At 42.4% G+C, this 25,905-nt stretch overlaps 1 protein-coding gene across 2 annotated transcripts in view; it reads right to left on the bottom strand.

Moving 5' to 3' along the window:
• The window catches only part of LOC147013837 (voltage-dependent L-type calcium channel subunit alpha-1D-like), a 283,507-nt gene that overhangs the window by 198,401 nt on the left and 59,201 nt on the right, over positions 1-25,905 (bottom strand). For both annotated transcript variants that reach the window (XM_085851103.1, XM_085851104.1), the window contains exons 5-7: positions 15,191-15,333; positions 8,728-8,880; positions 8,392-8,588 (exon numbers count right to left, since the gene is read on the bottom strand). In XM_085851103.1, coding sequence (XP_085707229.1) covers positions 8,392-8,588; positions 8,728-8,880; positions 15,191-15,333 — 493 coding nt within the window. The remainder of the gene's footprint in view (positions 1-8,391; positions 8,589-8,727; positions 8,881-15,190; positions 15,334-25,905) is intronic.

The following is a 25,905-nucleotide window of genomic DNA, read 5'->3' as shown; positions in this document are numbered from 1 at the left end:
CCACCAAGTTTCGTCCAAATCCATTCACAACGTTTTTAAATATTGTGCTATATATTATTTTTAGCCCTATCCTCAATGGTGAAGAAGAGGTGAAAAAAAAAGATTAGAAGTTATAAAACTTTTTTTTTAAAAATCAAAAAATTCTCGTATCTAGATTTGCAATTTCACCAAAATCGAATCAATTGGTCCCCATGAAACACTAAACCTGTTCACCAAGCTTTGTCTGAATCTGTCCATAACTTTTTGAGATATTGTACTCACAGATAAACAGACAGACAAACAGGGGTAAAAATATAACCGCCATCCACATTCTGTGCTGGAAGTAATAAGCTGCATCGAAAAAAAAAATTATGGAAGTATAGTATATTACGAATGATGGTTGCAGGTAAGGTTACCTTTACCCAAATTGGCTCCTGACTTGCATCCAATAAAGCTGCACCTGGATTCCACAATAATCGACCCAAATTTACAATTTCTCCATGAACTTTCCGATTCAAATGGGTCCATCACAGACACAATACAAAACTAATCAGTTGTTTCAAGACTCATTTTGGATATCAAAAAAGCTGATGTGTAGATGCGCGTAAATTTTAAAGGCTGATTTATGGGACCGTCACTTTCTTTACAGAATTGTGTGGATTGCTTTGCTTGGCTGGCAGACGTTAGTTCTTAACCCCCTTGAACACCCCGACCAAAAATGACAAGACTGACAAAATCAATGCAGGGAATTGCTGTGAACCCATGGAACCTCTCATTGTATAACCAACACAAACAAACACCATACTGACAAGCCCCAAGGGGTGAAATATTCACTCAAGGAAAATGTGCTAGTTGTCGACAAATAATCGACCGATATGGTTGCCGAAGAATGTAAGCAGGTGCAGCCTGAGTTCGACAAAAGCCAATCACATGCTCTCCTGCATAATCAATGAAAATAATAGTCTGTATTTCATATGGACTGCTTATCTTTCTTCAAAGACAAAAGCTACTGCAGCCACTTTTCCCCAAAAAAATCTTGCCGTTGCTATCACCACCAAATCACTGGATAGCATGGAACATCAATCCACAATACAAGAAAAAAAAACCAATGACAATTCACTATAAACTGCGAGAAAAGTCATAAAACCGAAAAAAAAGCCATTTTTTTTTTAGTTTTTGAACCCAGGAAAGGACGTTCATTTTAGAAATAAAAGTGGAGCTTTCATTGATATCCTCATTAAAACTCTTCCAGAAGCCCCGGGCCCTAAAGTGCTTGCGAAAAAAAAGCCTTTTCTTTGTAAGTCACGCACAAGGAGTACAGAATTGGTGTTTGAAGTTTCCAAAAGGAAGCTCTTTGGCAAAACTTTATTGTATTTTTGGAATATGTTTAAGCAAGTGTATGTAGCATCTCCTCATTGATAATTAATTAATCATTGAAAGACAGCATGAGTTCTGGGGGAATAAATATTAATGAGATGACAGGTGTTGGGTTAGTTATCGAAATAAATCAGAGAAAGGCTTCACACACACACACACACACACGCACGCACGCACGCACGCACGCACGCACGCACGCACGCACGCACATGCACGCACGCACACGCCTCATTCTTATATTGGAGATATTAATAAATAAAGTTTTGCGAGCCAAAGTACAAAGTCGATTTATAAATTAGGAAGGAAATTCGATGCAGGTGGAGGCCACTCATCCCATCATGCCTGGGCTACACCAACACCAGATGAAATCAATCCATCAAGCTAACGACTTCATTTCATTGGGGGATGGGAGGGGGAGTGGGGGCAAGCTGAGGAACATCACCAGGGTGTTAAAATAAAAATGGGAATTTGTTTTTTGTTGCTTTTCTTTTTGTTATTGTTATAAATACTATTATTGTTGCTTTTCTTTTTTCTTTTTTCTTTTTTCTTTTTTCTTTGGCAAAGGCCGTTTTTCGGTGAGAAATATGTACTGTACAACACCGACCTCACACTATCCCTTGACGACACCTTCACAGACATAACACTCCGCACAGATGTGCACAATGACCCATCCATACTCAAGCTGCTTAAAAGTCCTGCCAATATCGCTGTACCCATCTATCTGAATGCGTCGTGCCTATCCAATTCCGATTTAAACCGATACCATATTCCGCCCTTTCAAAATCTGAACAACAGTTCCATCGTTACGGAGAACCGTTTCTCTCAGCCTTTCATGCAACACACGCTAAAAATATTCTTCGATTCCTTGCACGTTGGCACATCGCTCAAATGCTGTAGGCATCGCGCATTTATAAAATGCCACAATTCAACAAGCAATTAATCTCCGAACATCGAACACCCCGCAGATTGCCAACATTGTGCCAGAGACAGCTGTATTTAATGTTGTCGCTTCATTGTAGTTCTCCGTAAAATGTCGACTCAATTTCCCCTCTTCTTATTGCTCCAACTAAATTTAATAACAGGATCTTGACGACCATTTAAACAAAGATATTGTTATGGTTCTGCAAAACCAGTGCTCTCCCAAGGCAATGGCACACAACATATTGAGTATTCGATTTATATATCCCTTCCCTTATGTGTGGTGGGTTAATGGGACAATATGTGTTGCATGGGCTTTAGGCAGTGGTTTTTCTTTCCATTCTTTACCCATCTTTCATTCGTTACATTCTTTTGCTGTGCTGCACACACGAGCTCACTATCACACAAGCATGCAGACCATAACGACAGGCAAGCCGTTTGCATATGCATGCCAAAACCCATTCAAATCACATGCCATTATCCAACAGACGTTACACCTCAGACTTCACCAGACTCGAACCCAAACGTTGCAGCATTTTATTCACCACTGCAACGCCTTCATCAAAAATCACCACACCATCGGACCACAACTCAAGCTCGCTTACCTTCACCATTAACAACCACAACAAACGACCAACCACCACCATCACAAATATCCACACTACAACCGCTACACTATGCCACCGCTGCCATCGCTCAACCACCATCACCACTGATGTTCACCACCACCCTATGGACCGGCAGGAGATCGGGGAGCGCGACGCACCATAGCAGATACTCGGATCGGGACACTCTGGCATGTAACTTGAGGCGCATAGATAGCTCCAGCACAATTTTGGCCTCCATTGGGTGTTTGGTACACGTCCACGGCCGAGGTGCGCCAACAAATGTTAATAGTTCACTTGGCCTGTTGCTTTACACATTCTAATCCTCAACTTAATTTTTGTCTTCCTAACTCCGGGGTTGTCCCCACGGACAACCGAGCTGAAGCCACCGCGCCCACTGCTCATGCCGCAGGAACCTTTGCCTGCTAATTATTTTCATTGCACTCAATAGAGATACACTTTGGGAAAAACAGTAGAAAAACAGAACAGGAGAAAAAGTTGTTTAATGCTTTGGTAATTTCACATTTTCTAGTGAAATATAGAGAAGGAGCGTGCACAGCCTTATTTATTAGTTATAAGATATCTGCTTAGTTATAAGCATCGGTGATATCTTTAAATTTCCAGATTTCACTCCAGATTTTGACACTTATTTAATCCACGAGATCCGATTCTCAAATCCAAAATCATATTTCGATTATATACTTTAATTTGTCCATGAGAGTAGATCATGTTTCCAATTGGGCAAGACATTTTTATTTGGCTAAATCAAAATGGTGGCAAAGACCCCACCCCTCCCCCCTCCCCCCACACACCCACCGCGAGGTGGAATTGGGATGACTAAGAATTAGCCTTTCATGAAGGTAAGCCATTAATTATCTTCAAAAGGAGTGTTTAAATTTACCAAAACACCCACTTTTCACTCATGCACTCCCTTGGAGTTCCCTTCGTGTACATGCAAAGTTTGGGGGCACTAGTTTCATGGTTATGGAGGAAACACACACACACACACACACACACACACACACACACACACACACACACACACACTGACATTTATTATTATAGATGTATATTTTCAAAATATACAAGTCAATTCAAACTAATGAATCTGAACAAATTGATGGTAAATATGGCACACATGGCACATCAAAACAAACAAAAAATAATAATAAAAATAAACAAATGATAGCAGCGGTTAAACTGTAATCTAAATAATGGTTCCAGGTCCGCAGTGCCTCCACAACAATCATACCTGGAACCCCACTTGGCCGTGCATGGTACTGACTCTCATCAGTGCAAGTGAAATGCCAAAGGTTATTAACAACCTCACAAAGCCTCTAAAGTTGTTCGGAAGCTTACATGCTTCGATCATTCATCGTCAGATGCGAGCATTCACTTGCGGAGAATTTAAAAATAAAACGGCAGGCAGGCCTTTTGAAAACGGCAGGCCAATGCATGTTGGTGTACCGGCCAAATTCCAAAAACCTCTGCTCTCATCTATTGCAGGAATTCATCGGCAGCACAGCGCTGTGCCTCAGTGATGATGAACGAACCAACAAAATACAACATGGATTCCTCTAAAAATATACATTTTCCAACAGAGGAAATGGATACTTTTCACACTCTTGGTTTCCCACGTGCTCGTCTTCGTCTTTATACTCCAATGACCAAGGTCTCTTTATCCTGTCTATCACAACATGGCTCCGAGCCTGCCAGGAAGTGAAAGATGTCGCAGGATCTGCAAGCTAAGTAGCACACTGCCATTTAATCAGTCAAGTTTTTGTGGTCACAAGCTCAAACTGAACAAAGTGTACTCTTTCCAATAACATCGATCTCGACGCCCTCACAAAAGAGAATTTCTTCAGGACCAAATGTTTGTAGTTCTGATGAAAATCTTCACAAGGCTCCTGCAACTCTTTACATCGTGCTCTTCCGTGATCTGTCTTGGGAAAATAAACTGCACGGAGGCTCCGCTTTGGTGCGTCGTCCATTGCCCTGGAATAGAAATCTTGATACGATTGTAAAAGCACAGATAGTTTGAAAACCTGAATAATAATTCGATAATGTTCGAAGTGAATGGGAGAATTTCCTTGACCATGGATAGATGGCTTTACGAATGTGAGGTATACAGAAAGAGCAGAACAAAAATCCTGAGGATTCCTTCTGTTTGCGTATCATGCCGTCAGGCTGTGAGAAAGAGGAGCCTCTTTATTATCCTCTGGAGTCCAGCTGGTGATGACGATTCGATAATGTAGCTTCTTCTTCGATATAATGTATGGCAACTTGGCTGCCGGGTAGCCATCATTTTGTTGGCCACGACTATGTCGCTGATGCTGTGCCCCCATACCAATACACTGATGCTCATTTTGCTGACCACAGAAGGATGACAGGCTGAGCCAACCCCACCTGGTGTTATTCAGTAGCCAACAGGGCTCAAACTCACGACCCTGAGATCCCAAGCCTGCCACAAAAACCACTAAAGCTAACACCAAGCTTGTAATCATGCAGCTAATGGCAAGCCATCCATAATAATTAGTACAATGTTGTCAGCAAACCAAACTGAATCAATGAGATTCTGTCAATACCTGGATGCTCAAAGCAAGACGTTCATGGAAACAGTAAGATTGTCCACTCTGCAGCAGCTATCCCACATAAATGTGTTTGTACAATGGAATTTGGACTTGTACGTAGATGAGCAAGCAGAGTTGCATCAGTCTTCATTTCGATAAGTACGTCGGCCTTCCAATTGACTCCTTCCATGGTCGTGGTTGCATCTTGTTGATGCGATGCTCGCCTATCTCCGTCTCTGTTTTAAGATGTTAATTCTTTCAACAATCACAGCGGTCCAACAGCACTATCCTTTCTGTGAGCAATGCATTTAGATCCAGATTTATTCCCTGTGGAGGTGGACCATGCCTTTCATCGCAGCTTCCATCATTATTGGTGGGTGGTGACTGTCATATCTTCAGTGTTATGCTGAGATTAGCGTTGGATCATTTCTCTCGTTTTGCCTCTTGTCGAGTGATCTTGTCGTTCTGTTCTGTTCTGTTCTGTTCTGTTCTGTTCTGTTCTGTTCTGTTCTGTTCTGTTCTGTTCTGTTCTGTTCTGTTCTGTTCTGTTCTGTTCTGTTCTGTTCTGTTCTGCTCTGCTCTGTTCTGCTCTGTTCTGCTCTGCTCTGTTCTGCTCTGTTCTGCTCTGTTCTGTTCTGTTCTGTTCTGTTCTGTTCTGCTCTGCTCTGCTCTGTTCTGCTCTGTTCTGCTCTGTTCTGTTCTGCTCTGCTCTTCTCCTCTCTTCTCTTCTCTTCTCTTCTCTTCTCTTCTCTTCTCTTCTCTTCTCTTCTCTTCTCTTCTCTTCTCTTCTCTTCTCTTCTCTTCTCTTCTCTTCTCTTCTCTTCCCCTCTCTCTCTCTCTCTCTCTCTCTCTCTCTCTCTCTCTCTCTCTCTCTCTCTCTCTCTCTCTCTCTCTCTCTCTCTCTCTCTCTCTCTCTCTCTCTCTCTCTCTCACTATATGGTGCCATCAAAGCTTTGATCTTGTTGTTTATAAAGCCAGATCAAGAACCCTCACCAAACCCCCACCCCTCCTCCACCTTCTGTCTCAAAAAACAAAGCTACCAGTTAATCTTCTCATGGTTTTACAGCTTCTTTGTATACGATTCCAGTGTCGGGTCAGTACTCTCAACCTACTGGTTGATCTTCCAAGCTTTTGCTGAACTCTCACGCAGGAACTTGTTTTTGTTCTCCTTTAGCATGCAGCACATGGCTGCAGGTAGCATCGATGACTGGGGGGGGTCAACTGTGTTGTTGATGCAGTGTCTCTTCCTGCAGGTTAGAGCAGGAATTTGTAATTTGTTCACGGTGCCAGCGACAGCTTGCCTACTGTTCACGGAGGACACCATGGGACTTTCAACTTTCAGCAACTAATGCTGGAAGATAGGACACCCAGCTTAACATCCATCGAGAGACAGCACACACATTGATGAATCACCCTGCTTGTGAAACATCAGGGTTCGAGTTGATAGCTGCAGTAGGTTGAGATTCGAACCCAGGTTAGACAGTTCAGAGGTGAGTGTGCATACCCTCTAGGGGTATTCTGCCAACTCGACCAGGAACATCAATCTCTTAACATGAAGGCTGCAAATTATTAGGCGGCTTATCTGTTCTTTATTGTTTGTTTTCATCCTTGCCATGTTTGTTATCTTCGACCAACGCTATTCACATAAGGTGTTGTGTAGTATGGAAATTTATCCCAGAGAACCATGACATTTGATAAAACGGTGCATTTTATAATCACAAACTCTTGTGGAAGCTCGATGTACAATGAATACCTAATTCACTTAATAATAAAAAAAATCAGGCACAATGGAAGATTGAGATATTCACAGATCGCAAGTATACCTTGATGAGGCAGAAACAGGTTCATAATCTGGATCAGCAGCTCTGCTTCACTTGTCTGTGACCATAAATCTCAGTCGTCAAAGACCCGAGTACCATACGGATGCCATCTTAGTTTGGAGGTGATGCGTTGGCATAATTTATGCATCTTATGTCAGCATCGTGTTGCATTTTGGGGTCAAAGCTGCTCCTTTTGTCCAATTCCCTGTACTTCAATGCGCGGCCCATGAGCCACTAGCGGCCCCTGGTGGCCTAAGGTGCGGCCCTTGACGTGCGGCCGATATAATACACAAATGTGAAAACACCCCATCATAATTTGCCATAAATGCAATCAAATTGACCTAATTGTTTCAAATGAGTGTTCCAATGTGAAGCGTAAAAGTAACATCACAACATCAGTAGATGGCAGTATACAAACAATTGTGCTTGCAGCCCAGTAATCACAAAAAAAAAAACAGAGTACGTGGAGGCGGGGCCTAATAGCAGCCATTTTGGAGTCCTACAGGAAGTGTAGCAGCTCTCATACTGATGTCTCATCGGCAAAAGTGATCCCCTTCTAAAAAAAAGAGTGAAGATCACTGGTCTAATTTATCCTTCCTGACTGCAACCCCACCTCCTCATTGGTAATCATCAGGGCAGAGACAATGTGTTCATGTAGAATATGATACTTGTTGCCAACAGGTTCTGAAGCATGTGCTGTTATGAGACTCGACTGATGCCTTGCTGCCTCAAGTCAGGGATATATATATATATATATATATATATATATATATATATATATATATATATATATATATATATATATATATATATATATATGCTTTAGTATTATCTCATTCTGCTGTAACCTCATGTCAAGTCCCATTTATTCTTGTCAATTTGAACAAAGTCTCCTCATGTCCTTCTAAATCATGTGAACAAACATTGACTGTTCAATATGTCCTTGTTCTGTATGATATTTGTTTTTACCATTATAAGATTTTAAAAATTGAACATTTAAAAATAAGTACAGTACACAAGTCCAAAATGTACACGTGCATGGCACAAAATAACTATGAAAAAAAAAATGATAATGTAAGCAACGATAATTCAAAGATCAACTGTGAAGGTAACAATACTCACCCAGTAGAGGACATCCGTCCAGCCCTCCAATGTGATGCACTGAAAGACGGTAAGCATAGCAAAGAAAAAGTTATCGAAGTTGGTAATGCCACCGTTGGGGCCAAACCAGCCACCACGGCAGACTGTACCATTTTCCAAGCAGTGTCGGCCGTATCCGAAATCCGAGCAAGGTGCTGGTTCATCCTCTACCATCACATCTGCGCAAATCAAAGTGGATTATGGCACAGGGCAATGCTCAGTGGTGAGTGAAACACAAGGCATGTTATCCTGCTTGGAAGGCGGCCTCACTGCTGCAGTAAACAGTGAAGCAGCGCCCTATGGCGCCTTGCCACTCACCCGTATCGACATAGTAGCAGGTTTTATGCATCCTCCCCAGGAATAGTTCGAGGCCCATGATGGCATAAATTATAATGACAAACAGGACGAGCAGTGCAATGTGCAGTAGTGGGACCATTGCCTTGATAATAGAGTTCAAGACAACCTGTAGACCTAAATGTGGAGACAGGGCCACAGGTACAAATGGACATAGTTTGTATGAATGGCCAGAAAGTAAAATAAGACAGCATTATATGGAATAAAAGATATTATTTTACCTTGGCATTGCAAAGATACCTAATGAGAGTACAATAGAGACTTGTTCTCACAAGCAGATGTTCCACAAAATAGTTCTAATGTTGATACTTCTTCTACTAGGGCCACCTACTTCCCCCCCACTACCCACTACCCATTCCGCTCCCCCAAAAAAGAGAAACGGGGCTCACGGTATTCAGTATTCCTGTGCAATTTCTCAAAAATTCATAGCTAACTCGGACTTTTCCAAGCACAAGATTGCAAAAAGCAATGCACCGCATGACAGAAGCACACACATACAGTATGTAGTACCACCATGTGGAATTCAGTTTAAATCAGCGACGGAACTGAATTGAATCTCCAAAGAGCATTACCAGATCAGTTAAAGTACAAAATTAAAGCATGATACTGAATTAACTATTAGCACTCCATCATCAACGTGTCGCTGTTACAGGTGCACCTCATGGCCCGCGTTGCTACGGATAACAACCAGGAACGATTTTTTTTAAAGGAAATGAGGCTCTGACTTCCCACGCGAGATAAACACAAGTACTCGAGAATTTCCTCATTTTCAAAGCTCCCTGAAGTGCTCTGTATCTTTTATTCTCTGTATGAAGCTTTACATCCTTCATGTATTCATCACATTCACTGTGCATGTCATGAGGTGGGCTTCCATCAGGACATTCTCTACTTTAAATAGATTCCTGTACAAAGCCTAATGTCCTCAACAGAAATTGCTTTGTGTTGAAGTGAAGTGTGTCTGTGTCTTTGTGTGTGCATGTGTCTGCGTCTTCCAGCCAGGCTGCTACACTGTAGCTTAATTATTGCAGGAAGATTCCTTCTGCTCCACATGGGACCAGAGAAATAAAAATCCTCAATAATGACGAGGCAACCTTGCAATACAGGGTGTGGCAAAAAGATGGGACACATTTCAGGGTGGAATAATCTATATAGATAATAGACTAATGCTGTCTGTCCCACCCTGAAACACGGAAATGCTCCTCCAATAGAAAAAAAAGCTATCATATATATATATATATATATTTTTTTTCTTTACACCAGTCTGTCTGTCTGTCTGTCTGTCTGTCTGTCTGTCTATCTATCACTGTCACTTCTGTCCAGGGCGGTGCTTCGCTGGCTGAACTCCACCCACAACTCCAACCTTAAAAAAATTAAATCTCTGCCATTTTAGTCAATACTTACAAGCCTTTGAGGCCTCAGGCCCCTGGTGTACATTTTATCGAAGACCGAACAACATGTCTTCTATCATTAAATAAAGGTGGTATGCAGAGGAAAGAAAATAGTGATGATTAATATTTTAGATACAAAATTAAAAAAACTCCAACCTGTGATTTTGGTTTTCATCCAAGTTTTCAAGACTCAATATTGTGCAAGTACAGGATTTATAAACAAACTGTATTTCACATGTACATGGACATGCAATTCACATATTATGTGGAGTAAACATACGTGGCAAGTTAGAGGCGACGGAAAGCGGGTTGGTAGGAATCGAAAGTGGGTTTCATGTTAGTTTTTTTAAATTTCAACAAACGTGGTCGATTCAAGAGATTGTCAGTGAGACAAAATACACCACAATACTAAGATAGTCGTTTATTGACGAGTGATGAGAAAGGGGTTCCAAGTAAGATGACTTCAGACTCAGTGATTGTGGTGACACGATATTAAATGTTTACATGAATACTCGAAGGTATCCAGGGGGTTGATCCTTATGGAGCTAAAGGCTTTTACCCCCCAACGGCCCCTGGCCCCAGCTGACCCCACGGTTGGACGCGGGATGTCGTCCCATGGTGTAAACCACTCATCCATTTTTCCAAATTAACTTGCTTCTCCAGTGGGAGTATCCGATCTTCTCTTCTATGTATGTTGTTGTTGTTGTTGTTCTTCTTCTTCTTTTATTTTTTTGAATTCAATATAATAATCGTTTTTATCTTTCCATTTATTTTAATCAATAATATCTCGCTATATAATAATACAATAATATATATATATATATATATATATATATATATATATATATATATATATATAAAATATCTACATCATAATATGCCAACGTTGCTACTCCGGGTCTTCATGCTTCGTCAGTGTCCTGAGCAATAGTGTACAATGTCGTAGCGAAATTTGTTTCTCCTCTCCGGGGGGGGGGGGGGGGGGGTTCCTATCTTCAGTTTTACATTTCTTCTTCTTTTCTGTTTCAATATATACTGTATTTTTTTTCGTTTTTTTTGTATACCTTGTCGAGGCTCGTATGAGAGCTAACACACAACACACAGCAAGGGGGACATGAGACAAGAGGGGCGGAAGTGGGAAGGACAAAATAGTGGGGAACAGTAACATTAGGAGATCTGTGGAAGGGAGAGGGATGGGGTGGGGAACATGGGGAATACAAGATGGACATTACGGGGACTTTCAGGAAGGAAAGCAGGGAATTTGAAGGAGGTGGGCTTGGGCGGATTAACGGGGGTATAAAAGATCGAGGATTTGGATGGGGGATGATAAGAGGTGCTGGTGAACAGGTGTTTTGAAGGTCTGGAGGGAAGAATGGGATTGAATCGAGTGCTTCTCCTCTATTTAACACATTTTTGATGGATGCAATAAAGGTGAATTCAGAGAATGGAGAGAAGAAATGTTGTAACAGTTGGATTTTTTAGGCAAGGTATGAAGGAAAGGTCGAAGTGAGAGCAGTCTGTTGAAATAGTAGAAGAGTAGTGCATTGTGATACAGTAAATAGTACCACACTGTATTAATCTTTCTTATCCATACAATAATACACCATGTTTTCTTCTTCTTCTTCTTCTCAATATAATAATACGCTAAGCTTTTCTGTCATGGCATGTTTACCACGGGCTTCTGGTAATATGTAATGATCGATGCAAGAATGCTCCTTTGCTTTTATGAGTGGGAAGAGGGGAGGACAGAGACAGAGTTGGGATTCGGAGGGGTGGAGGGGGGGTTGTGGAGTTGTGGGGGGGGGGGGAAGGTTGAAGGCTTGGAGTGGGGAGGGGATTGAAAGACTTCCCTTTTTTTTCTATCGTGATATTTTTATCACAGGCTTCTGCTAGTTCTATGATAATGGAAAGAAATTATTGTTTTTTGGTTTTTTTTCCCCCTTTCACATACTGTATCAGATGAACTGGAGATTGAAAAAAAAAAACAATTAATCCTCAGTGATGACAAATTGGACACGTGAACAACGAGCATTTGTGGTTGAGCAGTATTTCTTCCAAAGATATTCTATGATTTCGGCACAAAGAGAATTAAAGGGATTTCCAAGTACATGATGCACCATCAAGAAAGGTAATAAACGGATGTGTGGCAAACTTCCGTGAAACACCCATACAGGGCGACACGCCACACCGCAAGGCCACATCTGTCACTGCCACGAGAGAATTTTCCTGGGAAGTTGATCTCCAGATTTGGAGATGTGAATTGTCCGCACAGATCTCCTGATCTCAGCCCACCTGATTATTTCCTGTCGGGTTAATTAAAATACTGAGTGTACAGAAACAGGCCAAACATGGCTCAGTGAACCGAATGAAAACATTACGAGCGACATTCACGCCATTCCGATCGAGTTTGTTGTGAAGGTTTCGAGGGGTTTGGGCACCAGAACAGCGGAAGGTGTTACCTGCCAAGGGGTGAATCGAACTCTCATCATTTATAAAACCTTGTGCATGTTGTTGAAGATATCACAAAGTCTGTACTTTACAATTTCATGTTAATACAGTTGAAAAAATAACTTCTGTAATTAAAAGATACTGTGTTTCCATTTCAAATATGTCCCATATTTTTGCCACACCCTGTGTTTGGAAGAAGAAGATTTTTGCCACACTCATCTGGGTTCAGAAGCTCTTCTCGGTCCTGATGGTTAAACATTTCTCTGCTTTAAAAAAAACAAACTTTTACTGCTCATTCTGTTGAAGTGCATCATAGCAATTTGGTGACCATTCACCAGATATTTCCTGTTCGTTGCACCGGGACCCTACTGTAGTATCAAGTGAGAATAAAATTCCAGGATAACGAATAATCACCAAACTTGATGGCTTCATGGTTAGAGCAGTTTAAAAGGATAGAGTTTAAACTGCCACTTCATGGCAGTTTAAAAGGATAGAGCACAAACAAACAACCGTAAGTTGGCAACCATGTCTTTGATGGGCATAAGCGTCCTCCTCCTGCATTGAAATTCCTTGTAAAGATTCCTCATTAAAATTTCCAAGTGCATGCTAAAGAGGTAGACATGCGCAGCTTTGAACGATTCGACAGTTTCTAGTGTAGGCACTTGATAATCTTGTCTACAAATGCAAGACTGTCACTTAAAGCACCAGGAACTCCTTTGTCACAAAATGTCCGTGCACTGAAACTGGGGTGGTGCGACAGCAGAAGTTTTTGTGTTGCACGCAAGAAGATGCCGACAGAAAGTAAGAGGCCATCAATTTATGATGTGCACACAGGAGAAGAAAGGGGAGAGGATACGAGAGTGAAATTGATGTATCCGAGTCTGATTTTTATGGACCTCCCTCAGCGGGAGGGGCCTTGGTGAACACACCTCGCTGTCCGCCTTTGATTGGACAGGGTCCAACGGCATACCTTTCCGGGGCGGGGTTTCGGCCTTGTTTGGAGAAAGCCCACCCTCCCTCTGTGCGTGTTCGAGAAAGGTCGTGGTGGTGAAACTGCCTCGAACATCCTTGGGAATCTGTCTCAGGCAAAGGTGTGCTGTGGCCCGCGAACCGAGGGCTGCAAGCACGATGGTACCGTGGATCGTAATGGGCCGAGGGGTCATGCAGATGGGATGGTTGTTAGATGGCTTGTTTGATGTAACAACCTAACTAAAATAAATCGCAATGCACGCCTTTGATTCTCCCACTAGACAAAAGGAAGAGGATCTGACCACGCACACACACACACACACACACACACACACACACACACACACACACACACACACACACACACACACACACACTAAATGACATAACTGACTTTTGGGACATCTGTATGTTGAATGCAAATGGTTTTCAGATCTGTAACACTATATATATATATATATATATATATATATATATATATATATATATATATATATATATATATATATATATATATATATATATACTGAACATTTTGATTCTTTAACTCACAGGACATAACGTCTTTCCTACCTGCAGGTAGATTATGCAGAGCATTTTTAAAATGTAACAGCTCAGATCATGCTGTTTGTAGCAAGATAGTGATTTACACAAAGATGCACTGAATGTTTCCATTGTGTAATGTCCATAGGTGGCGACCTGGAAATTACTGGATACATCGAAATACTGTATACTGTTCATGTTTTCATTGTCTAAGTAACTCACGGGGGCTGGCGCCGTGGAGAATGACGTGTTCCATTGGTGAGACATCCCACGAAACGATGTTTATGCCGCGAAGTTACAATACAGTACCGTATGTTTAAAGTGCACATGGTGAGACATGTCGAAAAACTATGTTTATCCCATGAAACTACAATACAGTATGTACAGACCATGACCAGGAAGCAGGTCATGTTCGCGGCTCGTGGAAGATATGTATTTTGCGCACGTACAGTATTGTACTGTAGGTACATCCAGCTGCTTTGTGCGTGGCTCATGGTAGATATGTTTTAGAACTATGTTATGCTCGCGACTCATGAAAAAAAGAATTGCCATGAAAACCGTGAATACGCGGGGCAATTTCCCTTGAATGTAGGAGCATGTCGCAAATTATCAACCGTGAATACACAGAACCCGCGAATGTCAGGGTAGAGGTATATATGTGTGTGTGTGTGTGTGTATATATACATATATATATATATATATATATATATATATATATATATGCATGGGTAGGGGGGGAGGGGGTATGAAGGTAGAAATTAAAATCAAAATGAAGAAAAGGGGAAGGGTAGGAGCATGAAGAGAGGGTAAGGGGGGTGTGGAAAGAATGGAGAGAGAAAGCAAAGCACATTGGGAAAACATGGGTGTGTGCATAATTGTGTCCAAGAGGAGCATTAAACAAAAAAATATATTGGCAGTGATGCATGGATCAAATAGGTTTTCTAAGTTTTGCCGTTTTTGCTTCCCAGGAAATAATTTTTATTTCCCCACTCTGATGATGATGATGAGCAGTTGTGCATGCAGTTATAGTGAAGCGCAGCGTGTAATGTGCCAGACTTGGGAAGCGGTGCTACGTGTACTTGGCACTCCTGACACGAGGCGCAGAGGGCGGAGAACCCGAAAAGCCCTCAGAGCCTTCACATCGAACCCGCCAGACTTTCCGCCCGTGACGGTGCCTCCTTCACTTGCTTTTGTAGCTAGCTCCAGCATCATGCTGAACAACCTACAAGGAAAGCGAGAAATCATAAATGTTGTGCGAATCATTCTAAACTCATGCATGCTATTTCTTTTAAACCAGGATGTATGCTAAAAACAAACAAATCACCTTGCTGCCACTTTCACATTCGTTTAAACCAACTTTGTAACATAACATTGACAAACATTTAAAGGACATACAGTACATGATAGCCATCGAATGCAAAAACAGGAGATATGTTTTCTCCTTTAATTTCAGTAAATGGCTGCAGGGAGCATCGTTTGCTCAAGATGCAGCTGTGCCGCTGATGCAGTGCCTCCTGTAGGTCAGTGCAGGAATTTGAAGTTTGTCCCTGGTGCTGGCGATAGCTCACCAACCCTTCACGAAGGACACTGTGGGACCTTTATTGTCCACCAACTCATGTCAGCAGACAGGATTGCCCAGTGTAACAGCCATATGAGATCGATACCATTCAGTATCATATTCATCATCAATACAATAACTATAACGTACAAGAAAAAAATCATATTGAGTTGGCACATTAAGTTTTCCCATTTGAACACATGGATCATGATGCAGGAAACCCAGGATCAAATCCCAACTACTATATGCATTTGTCCATCTGCTACTAATCTCCTTGTAATTCATATAAAAGTACAGTACGTTGATGTCTTCCAACATCTACATCCTGCATGTGATATGCACAAGTACTTCCATCCATGATCATCAGATTGCAGAAACATAGGAGCAATACCCCTTGGTGCTCATCTGGTAGTGGCTGGATAAGAAAACTAGGGAACCACTGGTAGGTGTGGATGACCCAGAAAATTATGTAACGGAGAAGAAAGTAAATACTGATGGATTTTCTTTTTAATGCCGTGAACAAACTTTGGTACATCATGGGTGATGAAGGTTGTGGTCAAGTTTCATCGAAATTCATCGAAATTCAGACAAACAGACAGGGGTGAAAAAAACCCCATTATAAACCCTTCGGTAGCAGAGGTAATAAAATAAATACATAACGACCATGACATACAGTATTACAGATGTGATGATATTGATGATTGAGGAAAAACAAATAATCATGTCGATATTATTTACCTGTTGTAACATTTTGAAAAAAGGAATCTTACGGCAATTAAATTTGCAATGTCGGATAAGACGAAAATATGTATAAAGTAAAAATGCCTCAACACCATTTAAAAAGCCTGGCACACAACTCAAACTGCCCCCCTCCCCACCCTCTCTCCCTGCAGGGTTTCCTATTGCTGACAGGTGGACTGCAACAACCGTACACCATGGGATGTCACACAACATTACACAACATCACACATCCTCTTAGGTGCCAAAATAACATAATAAGGCTTATTGTCACTACATGGAAAACGATGACATTCACACCGCATATATCATAACAACATGCAATCAGACAACCTCAGAGTAAACTACACAGACCAAGCACCATATCAATGCAAAAAAATATATATTTATCAGTTCCCCTGGTAACAACTCGGTGGCTTAGCAACTGCACCAAAGCATATAGAATGATAATGCCAATTTCAATGCAGCCCTGCAGTGTGTCATCATCATATCATTATCATCAGCATAATTACTGCAATTATCATCACAATCCTGCACAGCACACCTTATCAACTCAAAAAAAAAAATTAATAAATAAAACACGAGTTATCTTCCTGATGGGTTGTGTGTTCTGCCATCAGTTGTGAAAAATCATTGAACGTACAAGCAGGTGTTTTATTTTCATCAAAAACTATTGCTCCATGCATCCGTGCTGTAAGTTGGAGGGTGGGATGATGAGGATGGGGGAAGGCGTAATAAAATTGTTCCAAACAAGTAATAAAATTGTTCCAAACATAAAGAGGCGCAAAAATAAGAACAAAATTGACACGGACACGCTCGCTGTACTTTCACGCCGCATGTACATTGTCCGTTTTATGTTATTTTATTTTTTACAATAAGACCATGTAGAAAAAAAGCTATTCCCATTTACCAACTTTCTCCACTGATATCTATTCTGGGGTGGCTTTGGGAGAAGGTGAAAATTGCCTGTCACAATTTGCAGATCACCTTCCTCGGAGCAATGCGGAGTCCCATCTGCCCGCACAGCCACCAGCCGGTGCTGCCCGCACGAGACTCTGCCGACGAAACCTAAATATCAAAGTCGTGCTTGCTTGTAAAACCGTTTTATCGAACGGTGTCAACGGGGGACTCTCGAACTGAACCGAGCCATCAACGTGTTCCGATGCAATATGCGCGACGCATGGTGTTGGTGCTTTCAGGACGTTGAGGAAATCGTGGGAATGTTTCCTTTGAGGAGAAGGAAACGAAATTAAGTGAAGTAAATAAATGGTTGTTTTTCTGTCACTGTTGCCACATTGGTGATGAGGGAGGAGGACAGCAAAGAAAAGGCAAATTAATTACTTATTTTAAAATGAATTGGATGTCAGATAATCCAAGATTTCACGAGGAATATTCCAGGGAATTTGTAACCCAACAACCCGTTTTTAACAACCCTCCTCTTATGGTCCCGGCATCGTCCATCGTTATCATTGACGAGATATTCCATTCAATTCCATTTGGTATCATTGGGTTGTTGACAATTTTTGGCATTATTGGCAAACTTCGCATTCCTCGTCAATTGTGACAGAAGTACCGAAGGCTTGCTGGGCCAAATGGCCTCCTCCTGAGTTGAAGTTCCTCTTAAGATAACTCGTATTATAGAACTATAATTTTGAAGGTTTTCAAAGCATATCCAAATGCAAATACCGCATGTAGTTTCATCCAGTAAAACACTACATTTTCATTGATGAAGGTGGTGGGGTGGGAGGTGGTTTGTGGTGTCAGGTGTAATTTAGTAGGAATCTAAAATCATATTTTTTCTTCTCTTCTCTCAGATATATATTGTTGTGGGAATTATCTTTAGGGGTTAATAAAACTGTTGAAGTAGAACGATAGATATTTCTTAACATTTGTTTAGGTAAGCATGATGTATTATTTGTGCAATACATACAGTATGCCTTACGTATGTGCAGGTACAGTGACATGTTTGTTTTCCCGACAGCACTGCTTTGTCCTCCCATATTCAAACCTCTGGCTAGACATTTTTAATGTTCTGATTAGATGTCTTTACAAATTGCACACGAGAGCTTTGTAGCTCAAGCCATGGTAATGTCTTGAGATCTGGGTAAAATCACAAACTGGTCCAACACATGGAACATGTCTTTCAATCCGGACAAATCTCATACTCTCACTATGTCTCTCCGAAAAGAGCATTTGGACCCCCCCCCCCCCCAATATACTTTCTCAACAATCCTCTGGAAGAAGTCCTTTCTTTCAAGCTTCTGGGTCTCACTATCTGCCATGATATTTCCTGGGAAAGCCACATTTCCAACCTGGCCTCCAAAGCCAGTCGCCAACTGGGAATCTTCCGTCATGCAAAGTCATTCCCTTGGCACATCTGAGCTCCTGACCACATACAAAGCTTTCGTCCGCAGCCTGATGGAGTACTGCTGTCCTCTCTGGGCTGGTGCTCCTGCCTCTCACCTTTCTCGGCTTCACGTTGTGGAAACCAAGGCATTTCGGATCATTGGTATCTCCTGTGATGAGGCTAAACCTCTCGGCCTCTCACTCTCTCACCGCAGGCAGGTCGGTGGTCTTTCTGTCTTCTACCGTCTCCTCTCCAGCTTTCCCCCCCCCCCCCGATGCTCTGTCTGTGATTTGTCCCCACCATATTTCCACAGGGCACTCAAGGTCTGCCAACAATCCCCTTCTGGTAAACCTACCAAAATCATGAATCACTGCTCACCTTCACTCTTTCATTCCTCTTTTTTGCCACCTTTGGAATAAACTCCCTCACTCTATTCAATCCCATTCTTCCCTCCAGGCCTTCAAAACAGCTGTTCACCACCACCTCTTATCTTTCCCCATCCAAATCCTCGATCTTTTCTACCCCCGTTAATCCATCCTAAATCCACCTCCTTCAAAGTCCCTGTAATGTCCATCTTGTATTCCCCATGTTCACCACCCCATGCCTCCCCCTTCCACAGATCTCCTAATGTCTCTGTTCCCCACTGTTTTGTCCTTCCCACTCCCGCCCCTCTTGTCTCATGCCCTCCTCGCTGTGGGTTGTGTTCGCTCTCATACGAGCCTCGACAAGGTATACAAATTATTTTTTTAATGTGCAGGTATGGTGAATCTGCATTGAAGACGTCTGCAGTTAGCTTCACCGTAGGAACTCACATGGCCTGGTACGAGGCCAGATCATTAATTACAAATGCGGTTTACAGTTGGCGAAGCAGCGGATTCAGAGAGACAGTTGGTGAAGAAACTGATGCAGGGAGACACAGTTGGGACACAGCTCACACAGACAGGCACAGATGATGATGCAACTGATGCACAGAGGCACCGTTGGTGATGCATCGGACACAAAGAGACACAGTTGGCAACAGCTGACGGAGAAAGGCACAGTTGGCGACACAGCTGATGCAGAAAGGCACAGTTGGTAACGTAGCCGATGCAGAGGGCGACAGTTAGGAAGCAGATCATGCAGAGAGGACGTTTGGCTGTTGCAGTTGCATTTGAGAGAGATGTGAAAGCCTAGAGAGGACAGTAACACCGGAGAGGAGTGCCCGAGGTCAGTAAGAAGAGTCACTGAGTGTGCAGAACTGAATGTGCTGAAGCTGTGAACATTTATTTCCCCAAAGCAACAAAAGCTTTAAGGGGAGCAATGGTAAGGCCGGATTGCTTCACTCAGCTCCCGAGAACTCTGATCCAGAACTGTTGCACAACTTTCCTCAGAGTTTAAAATCGACCTCTCAGTGTTGTTTGCACTGCATTTCCTGCGCTGTATTCTTGTCGAATGCATGAACGGGCCATAAGAATCGTTACATCTGCGATGTTTGGTTTGTTCAAGAGCGGTAAAGGTTTATTGACTGTTTCATTGACATTTGTTTATTGCATACTGATTGTTGTTACGCCACACACACATGAAGCGAAAAACAGGGTTAAGCAAGTGGTTCATGTCTGTCCGTCTTATCAGTTTATGATCGAGGACCAGCTGATTTAAATCGAATGTTATATTTTGAACACGAATCAGAACATGAATCGAGAGACAAATTTGCCGTTTTACCATACTGTATATTGGCTCTGAACTTAACCTGATTGTACATGCACAGAGAGGAGTGAGATAAATATTAACTCTGTTTGCCTGCCTGGCAGTCAAACAAAATTTCAAACAATGCCACACAGGAAACTTACTGTTTTTAAGGACGTTATAAAGGACACAAACAACAGGCACGAAGAACTAATGCAACGTGGAAGATAGGGTGGTGTTATAGCCGCTGGAGAAAACGGTGGTAAAACCCAGAATTTATTTACATGTACATATTTAAACTTCTTCGAATCTATAATTAAATTGAATTATATAGTAGTTGAACTGTTGAACACCGTGTAACACAAATCACCTTCATAATACTTCCAAGAACCACGATATATATATATATATATATATATATATATATATATATATATATATATATATATATATATATATATATATATATATATATATATATATATATATATACATACACACACACACACATATCGATAGAGAGCACGAGGGGTGGGCGTGGCATGAGAGAGGGACAGTATCGGAGTGAAGAAGATTCTGCCAAAATGGCTATGTTCGTACGAGGCCGATGTACGTACTGCCAATATGGTGATCAATAAAGCCTCCACCTTTTAAACTCTGACTCAACGTCATCTTATTACAGGGTATAATGCCATAAGGGTGATGTATGAGACTGCTTCAGTCGTGCTAAACCTATGGATTTTTAAACAATCTTTAATATCATTATCGAATTAAAATTGAGATATATACTTGTACACTTACTGAGGCTCCATCTCAAATATTGTGTGCAGTTTTGGTCACCACAATTCAGGAAGGACATAGCTGCCGTGGAGAGGGTTCAGCACAGGGCGACTAGATTGATTTGGGCCGAGCTAGACTTAGCTTTGAGGAACGACTGAAGGAGACAGGGCTTTATACACTAGAAAGGAGGCAGTTATGAGGAGATATGATAGAGATGTTTAAGATAATGAAGGGTATTGCTAAAATAAGTGCAGAAGAATTATTCAACACAATAGACAGTGATAGGACCAGGGACAATATGCCTGAGAGTAAAGAGGAGGAGAGTTAAGACGGTTGTATGGTAAGGGTCAGTCACTCAGAAAGTAGTTATTAATGCATGGAATGGTCTCTCTGGAAAGATAGTCACAGCAGAAACAGTGGATATGTTTAAATTGAAATGAAACAGGCAGGTATCGAGAAACATGAGAGATAGAAGGCAGGACTTTTAGTATCTCGAGTATGGATGGCTAATTGTGTGCATCTGTGCGGAGTATCATGTCTATGCGGTCTTGTCAAGGGGTGGTGTGTGGTTAATGTGCGTTTCTCACTCAAGAATCTCCGCCCCATACCTTCCTGAAAAAAGAAGCTTTTTTTCTTTAAATAATTAAAATAAATATATTTCCCCTTTTTTCATTATGCCACCCTTGGGATATCCCTGGACATGCCACATTGTCTCATCCACATTCCTCCCCCCAATCCCCCAATGAAATTGCGCCATTTTAACAGATAAATTGCTCTGGTGTTGATGTGGCGCAGGCATTATGGGTCGAATGGCCTCCTCCTGCATCTAGTTTCCTTGTGTAACTGCGCAGGGTATTGTGTTCTTGGAATTCTCTACTTGCTTCATGGAATCCTTCTCCCATGCCATTTAATCCTTAAATAAATGTAGCTGGTCTCAGCGTTGGATGCTGCTCGTTGTGGTGATCTCATTTGGTCTCGTTTGGTGATTTCGGTATCGTTAGATGAGCTGGCTCAATCCGGCTCAGAAAGCTCGTGATCTGTGGTTGCTCGGCCAGATTAGGATGGTCGCAAGCACCTATCGGCACATCACTTGGTTAAATCCACGGTCCCAACGAGTATTGTCAGGTGACGAATAGGTCTAGGAATTTGCTCATGGCTGTGGACTTAGCTGGCAGTTGTTGCGGTCGTTTTGACATGGCCCAGGGAACTCGAACCAGGTTAATGAAATGGGCCGCGGCTGTTGCAATATATATGTATATATATATATATATATATATATATATATATATATATATATATATATATATATATATATATATATATATATATATATATATATATATATATATATATATATATATATATATATATATATATATATATTGTTGTGGTTGACGAAATTCGCAAACCACCATTCAGGTCCCTTAGGTGAGATATCTCTGTAAGTATTTGTGTAGTTAGGCCCAAACCCGTTGCTTAGAGGGAATAAATGTCATTCATTCGGGCTGCGACCCTTCTAGATAGCCGTTTTTCTTTTACTATCTTTATTTTGGACCAGCCGCCATTACTACCATTACTACCACCACCAACCACGTCTCAACAGCCATCACACAACAACCACCAACCGCAACGCCGCTTCACAACCACAGCCACGACCCTTGCCATCACATCTCGCTCTCGCAACCATCGCATCACCGCCATTCCCACGCCGCTTGTGGACACCGATCCTGGACTCGTGCAGGGCGTGCGCCGAGCGGCGGATGCAAAAACACCAGCCTTTCCGAAGAAATCGGATCAAAAACGATTCACGCCCACTTCTGTTCCGTCCTATCAGCGAGCATGGGGCGATTTGGCCCCGCCTCCAGGTGCGTCGGAGTATAATCGCTATATGCAGATTCGCAGATCAAAAAGCATTCACGCCCACTTTTCCTCTGTCCAATGGGGAGCCAGCCAGAGGTAAAGGGTCGAAGGTGAAGGAGCGAAGCCACGGGGGCTATAAAGGGCCGCGTTCGCTCGCCAAAAAGGCAGTTGAGTTGGGAAGAGTCAGTCAAGAGAAGAGTCGGAGAAAGCAGTTGGACGGAGCTGTGGAGAGTGGGAGAGTTGGAGAGGTGGCGGCGGCGAAGGCAGTCGAGAGGGCGCTCGTGTCAGAGTCGGGGAGCTGCGGAGAGGGGAGGCCGATAACGCGACCGAGGTCGCGGTGGAGACGCTCGTCGCGGGACCCGAGCCAGCGAGATATCCTCATCCCCCCGAGCATCAACAACCCCCTCCTGTTTCCCCCCGCGCTGAGAAAGTGTGAGAAGGGGGCCCCGTTCCCACCCCATTCCAGACACTGTCCGCGAGGCCCGCGGAGTCGGGGCGCCACCGCCATTTTGCGGCTCATCACCAGACGGGTAGGCTCGACATGGTCTCAGCCCCAGGCCCGTCTGCCCCCTCATAGTGGAGGGTGGTCCCTTTTTTCTTTTGCTTTGAGTATATGTGTTGTCGGCGCCGTCTGTGAAGTAAAACTGTATAAGTGTTGCCGTGTGCTCGGTAGTCGGTGGTAGATCTGCATTGTGTTTTGCTTTTACATTTGCTTTTTGTGCATTATTGTGTGTTTCTTCTTCTTTTACATTTGCTTTTGGTGTATAATTGTATGTGTGCTATCCGTGTGCCATTGCGAAATAAATGTGCTTTATGTTGAACTGTTTTTCCCGTTTCGCTTCGTCTTTTTCTTTCATTGAATCTCCATCTTACTTCACGTAAAGGGTTGGTAGTGGGCTAAATACGCCCGAGAATGAATCGAACCGTCGAGGCCAACGATAACACCGCTCGGTTATCCCGATAGTACGGAACGGGTCGCTTAAAGTGGCCCGTGTCCGAAGTCGACCTGCGGCGAGGTGCGATCGCCCGGTCTACCCTCCGTGTGGGTACTTAGGTAGGTCGAATTTGGCGAGCAACCCTATCCCACGCGGGGGGCCGATTGGCACGATCGTGGTGAGGCCGAAAGGCCCACCCGTGACTAGTTCCCGGCGTTAGTCCGAGAGGGTCACGACGGGATTGTCCGTCCGGTGGGCGACGTGCCGCGATTCGAGTTACGTGGCCGCTCGCACGCCGGCGGGCGCGAATCCGCAACAATATATATATATATATATATATATATATATATATATATATATATATATATATATATATATATATATATATATATATATATATATATATATATATATATAAAAGCGAAAGTGTACACGTCTGTATGTCTTTATGTCAGGTAACGACTCCAAGACCCTTAGGCCTATCAACACCAATTTTTCAGAGTATACTCAGGGGGTGTCCACTTAGGATTTCAGTGAAATCCTTTAAAAAAAATTTAAGTGTTTTGAAAAATGTTATTTTTCATAAGTGTTATTATTTGGGTAATTTCTCCATTGTGGTGGACCAGTCCCATCACTTTGTCCAGTAAACTACTACGAGACCAGAGACAGATAGGATGGGAAACTCTTATTACGCATGTATGAACCAAATTACAACCCAAGCGGTGCATTATCACGCAGATTTTCTCAACTCATTGGAACCTCCTGGAATACCACCTCAAAACTTGGTACTGTACTCAAAATTAGGTCTGTTATCATGTTGCTTTGGAATCCGGATGCTCCAAAGCTCTGTAATGGAACAAGAGCAATTGTGAAACGTTTGATGCCATGTGTGATTGAAGCCACCATAATCACTGGAAATGCCAAAGGAGAAGACATCTTATACCAAGAATCACCATCATCTCAACTAATCTGCCATTTGAATTCAAGAGACTTGTTTCTGGTGAGGCTCAGTTTTACCATGTCAATCAACAAGGAAACAAGAGCGATCGTAGAAGGTTGCTGGCTTACATGTTTTCTCCATGTTTTTTTTTTCACATGGTTAACTATATGTGGGCTGCTCTGGAGTTGGAAAGCCAAACAATTTATATGTTTTGGCCCTTGATGGCAAAACAATCAATATTGTCTCCCCAAAAGCATGACAATAATATGTTCAATTTTGTTGATATTTCTGTTCAACAGTTTACAGCTCGAGAAATAAAATGTTTGTCTCTAAATATGCGCTTCATTGTTGTAGTCCAACGGATGCAAGTTAAATCCAGAGCAACGCCGGGTACCTTTGCTCGTATGATGATATTATCCAAATCAGTTAATTAATTATAATTCCATCACACGGATAGCAATGACACATGAAGAAAACAATCCAGTCGAATTTCCTTGCCCGTCCAACTTCGCATTATCAGCTGACACGAGACAGATCCATTCGGTCACGGTTGCAAAACAACAATTGCCCCATAACATGGGAGTTAGATATTTTCGAAAAATGTTTCATCCAAGAAAGGCTCGCAATTCCATCATGATGTCACGACCCATGCTGAGGAGCTCACCCAGTCCCAGGGAGAGGCTGTCTAGGCCCCTGGGACCCTTTCCGCAACAAAGCCCCCTGAATGTCATGTGGTTTGCAGCGATGGCTGCACAAGTCAACTCTTCCTTCATATTGTTGTGGTTGACGAAATTCGCAAACCACCATTCAGGTCCCTTAGGTGAGTTATCTCTGTAAGTATATGTGTAGTTAGGCCCAAACCCATTGTTTAGAGGGAATAAATGTCATTCAGTCGGGCTGCGACTCTTCAGGATAGCCGTTTTTCTTTACTATCTTCATTTTGGACCAGCCGCCATTACTACCACCACCAA

Source organism: Eptatretus burgeri, chromosome 13 (assembly GCF_056783735.1).
Source record: "Eptatretus burgeri isolate ZD-2024b chromosome 13, Ebu_testis_v1, whole genome shotgun sequence".
Classification (NCBI taxonomy): domain Eukaryota; kingdom Metazoa; phylum Chordata; class Myxini; order Myxiniformes; family Myxinidae; genus Eptatretus; species Eptatretus burgeri.
The sequence above is the reverse complement of the archived record's forward strand: the minus strand, read 5'-3'. Positions and strand labels throughout refer to the sequence as shown.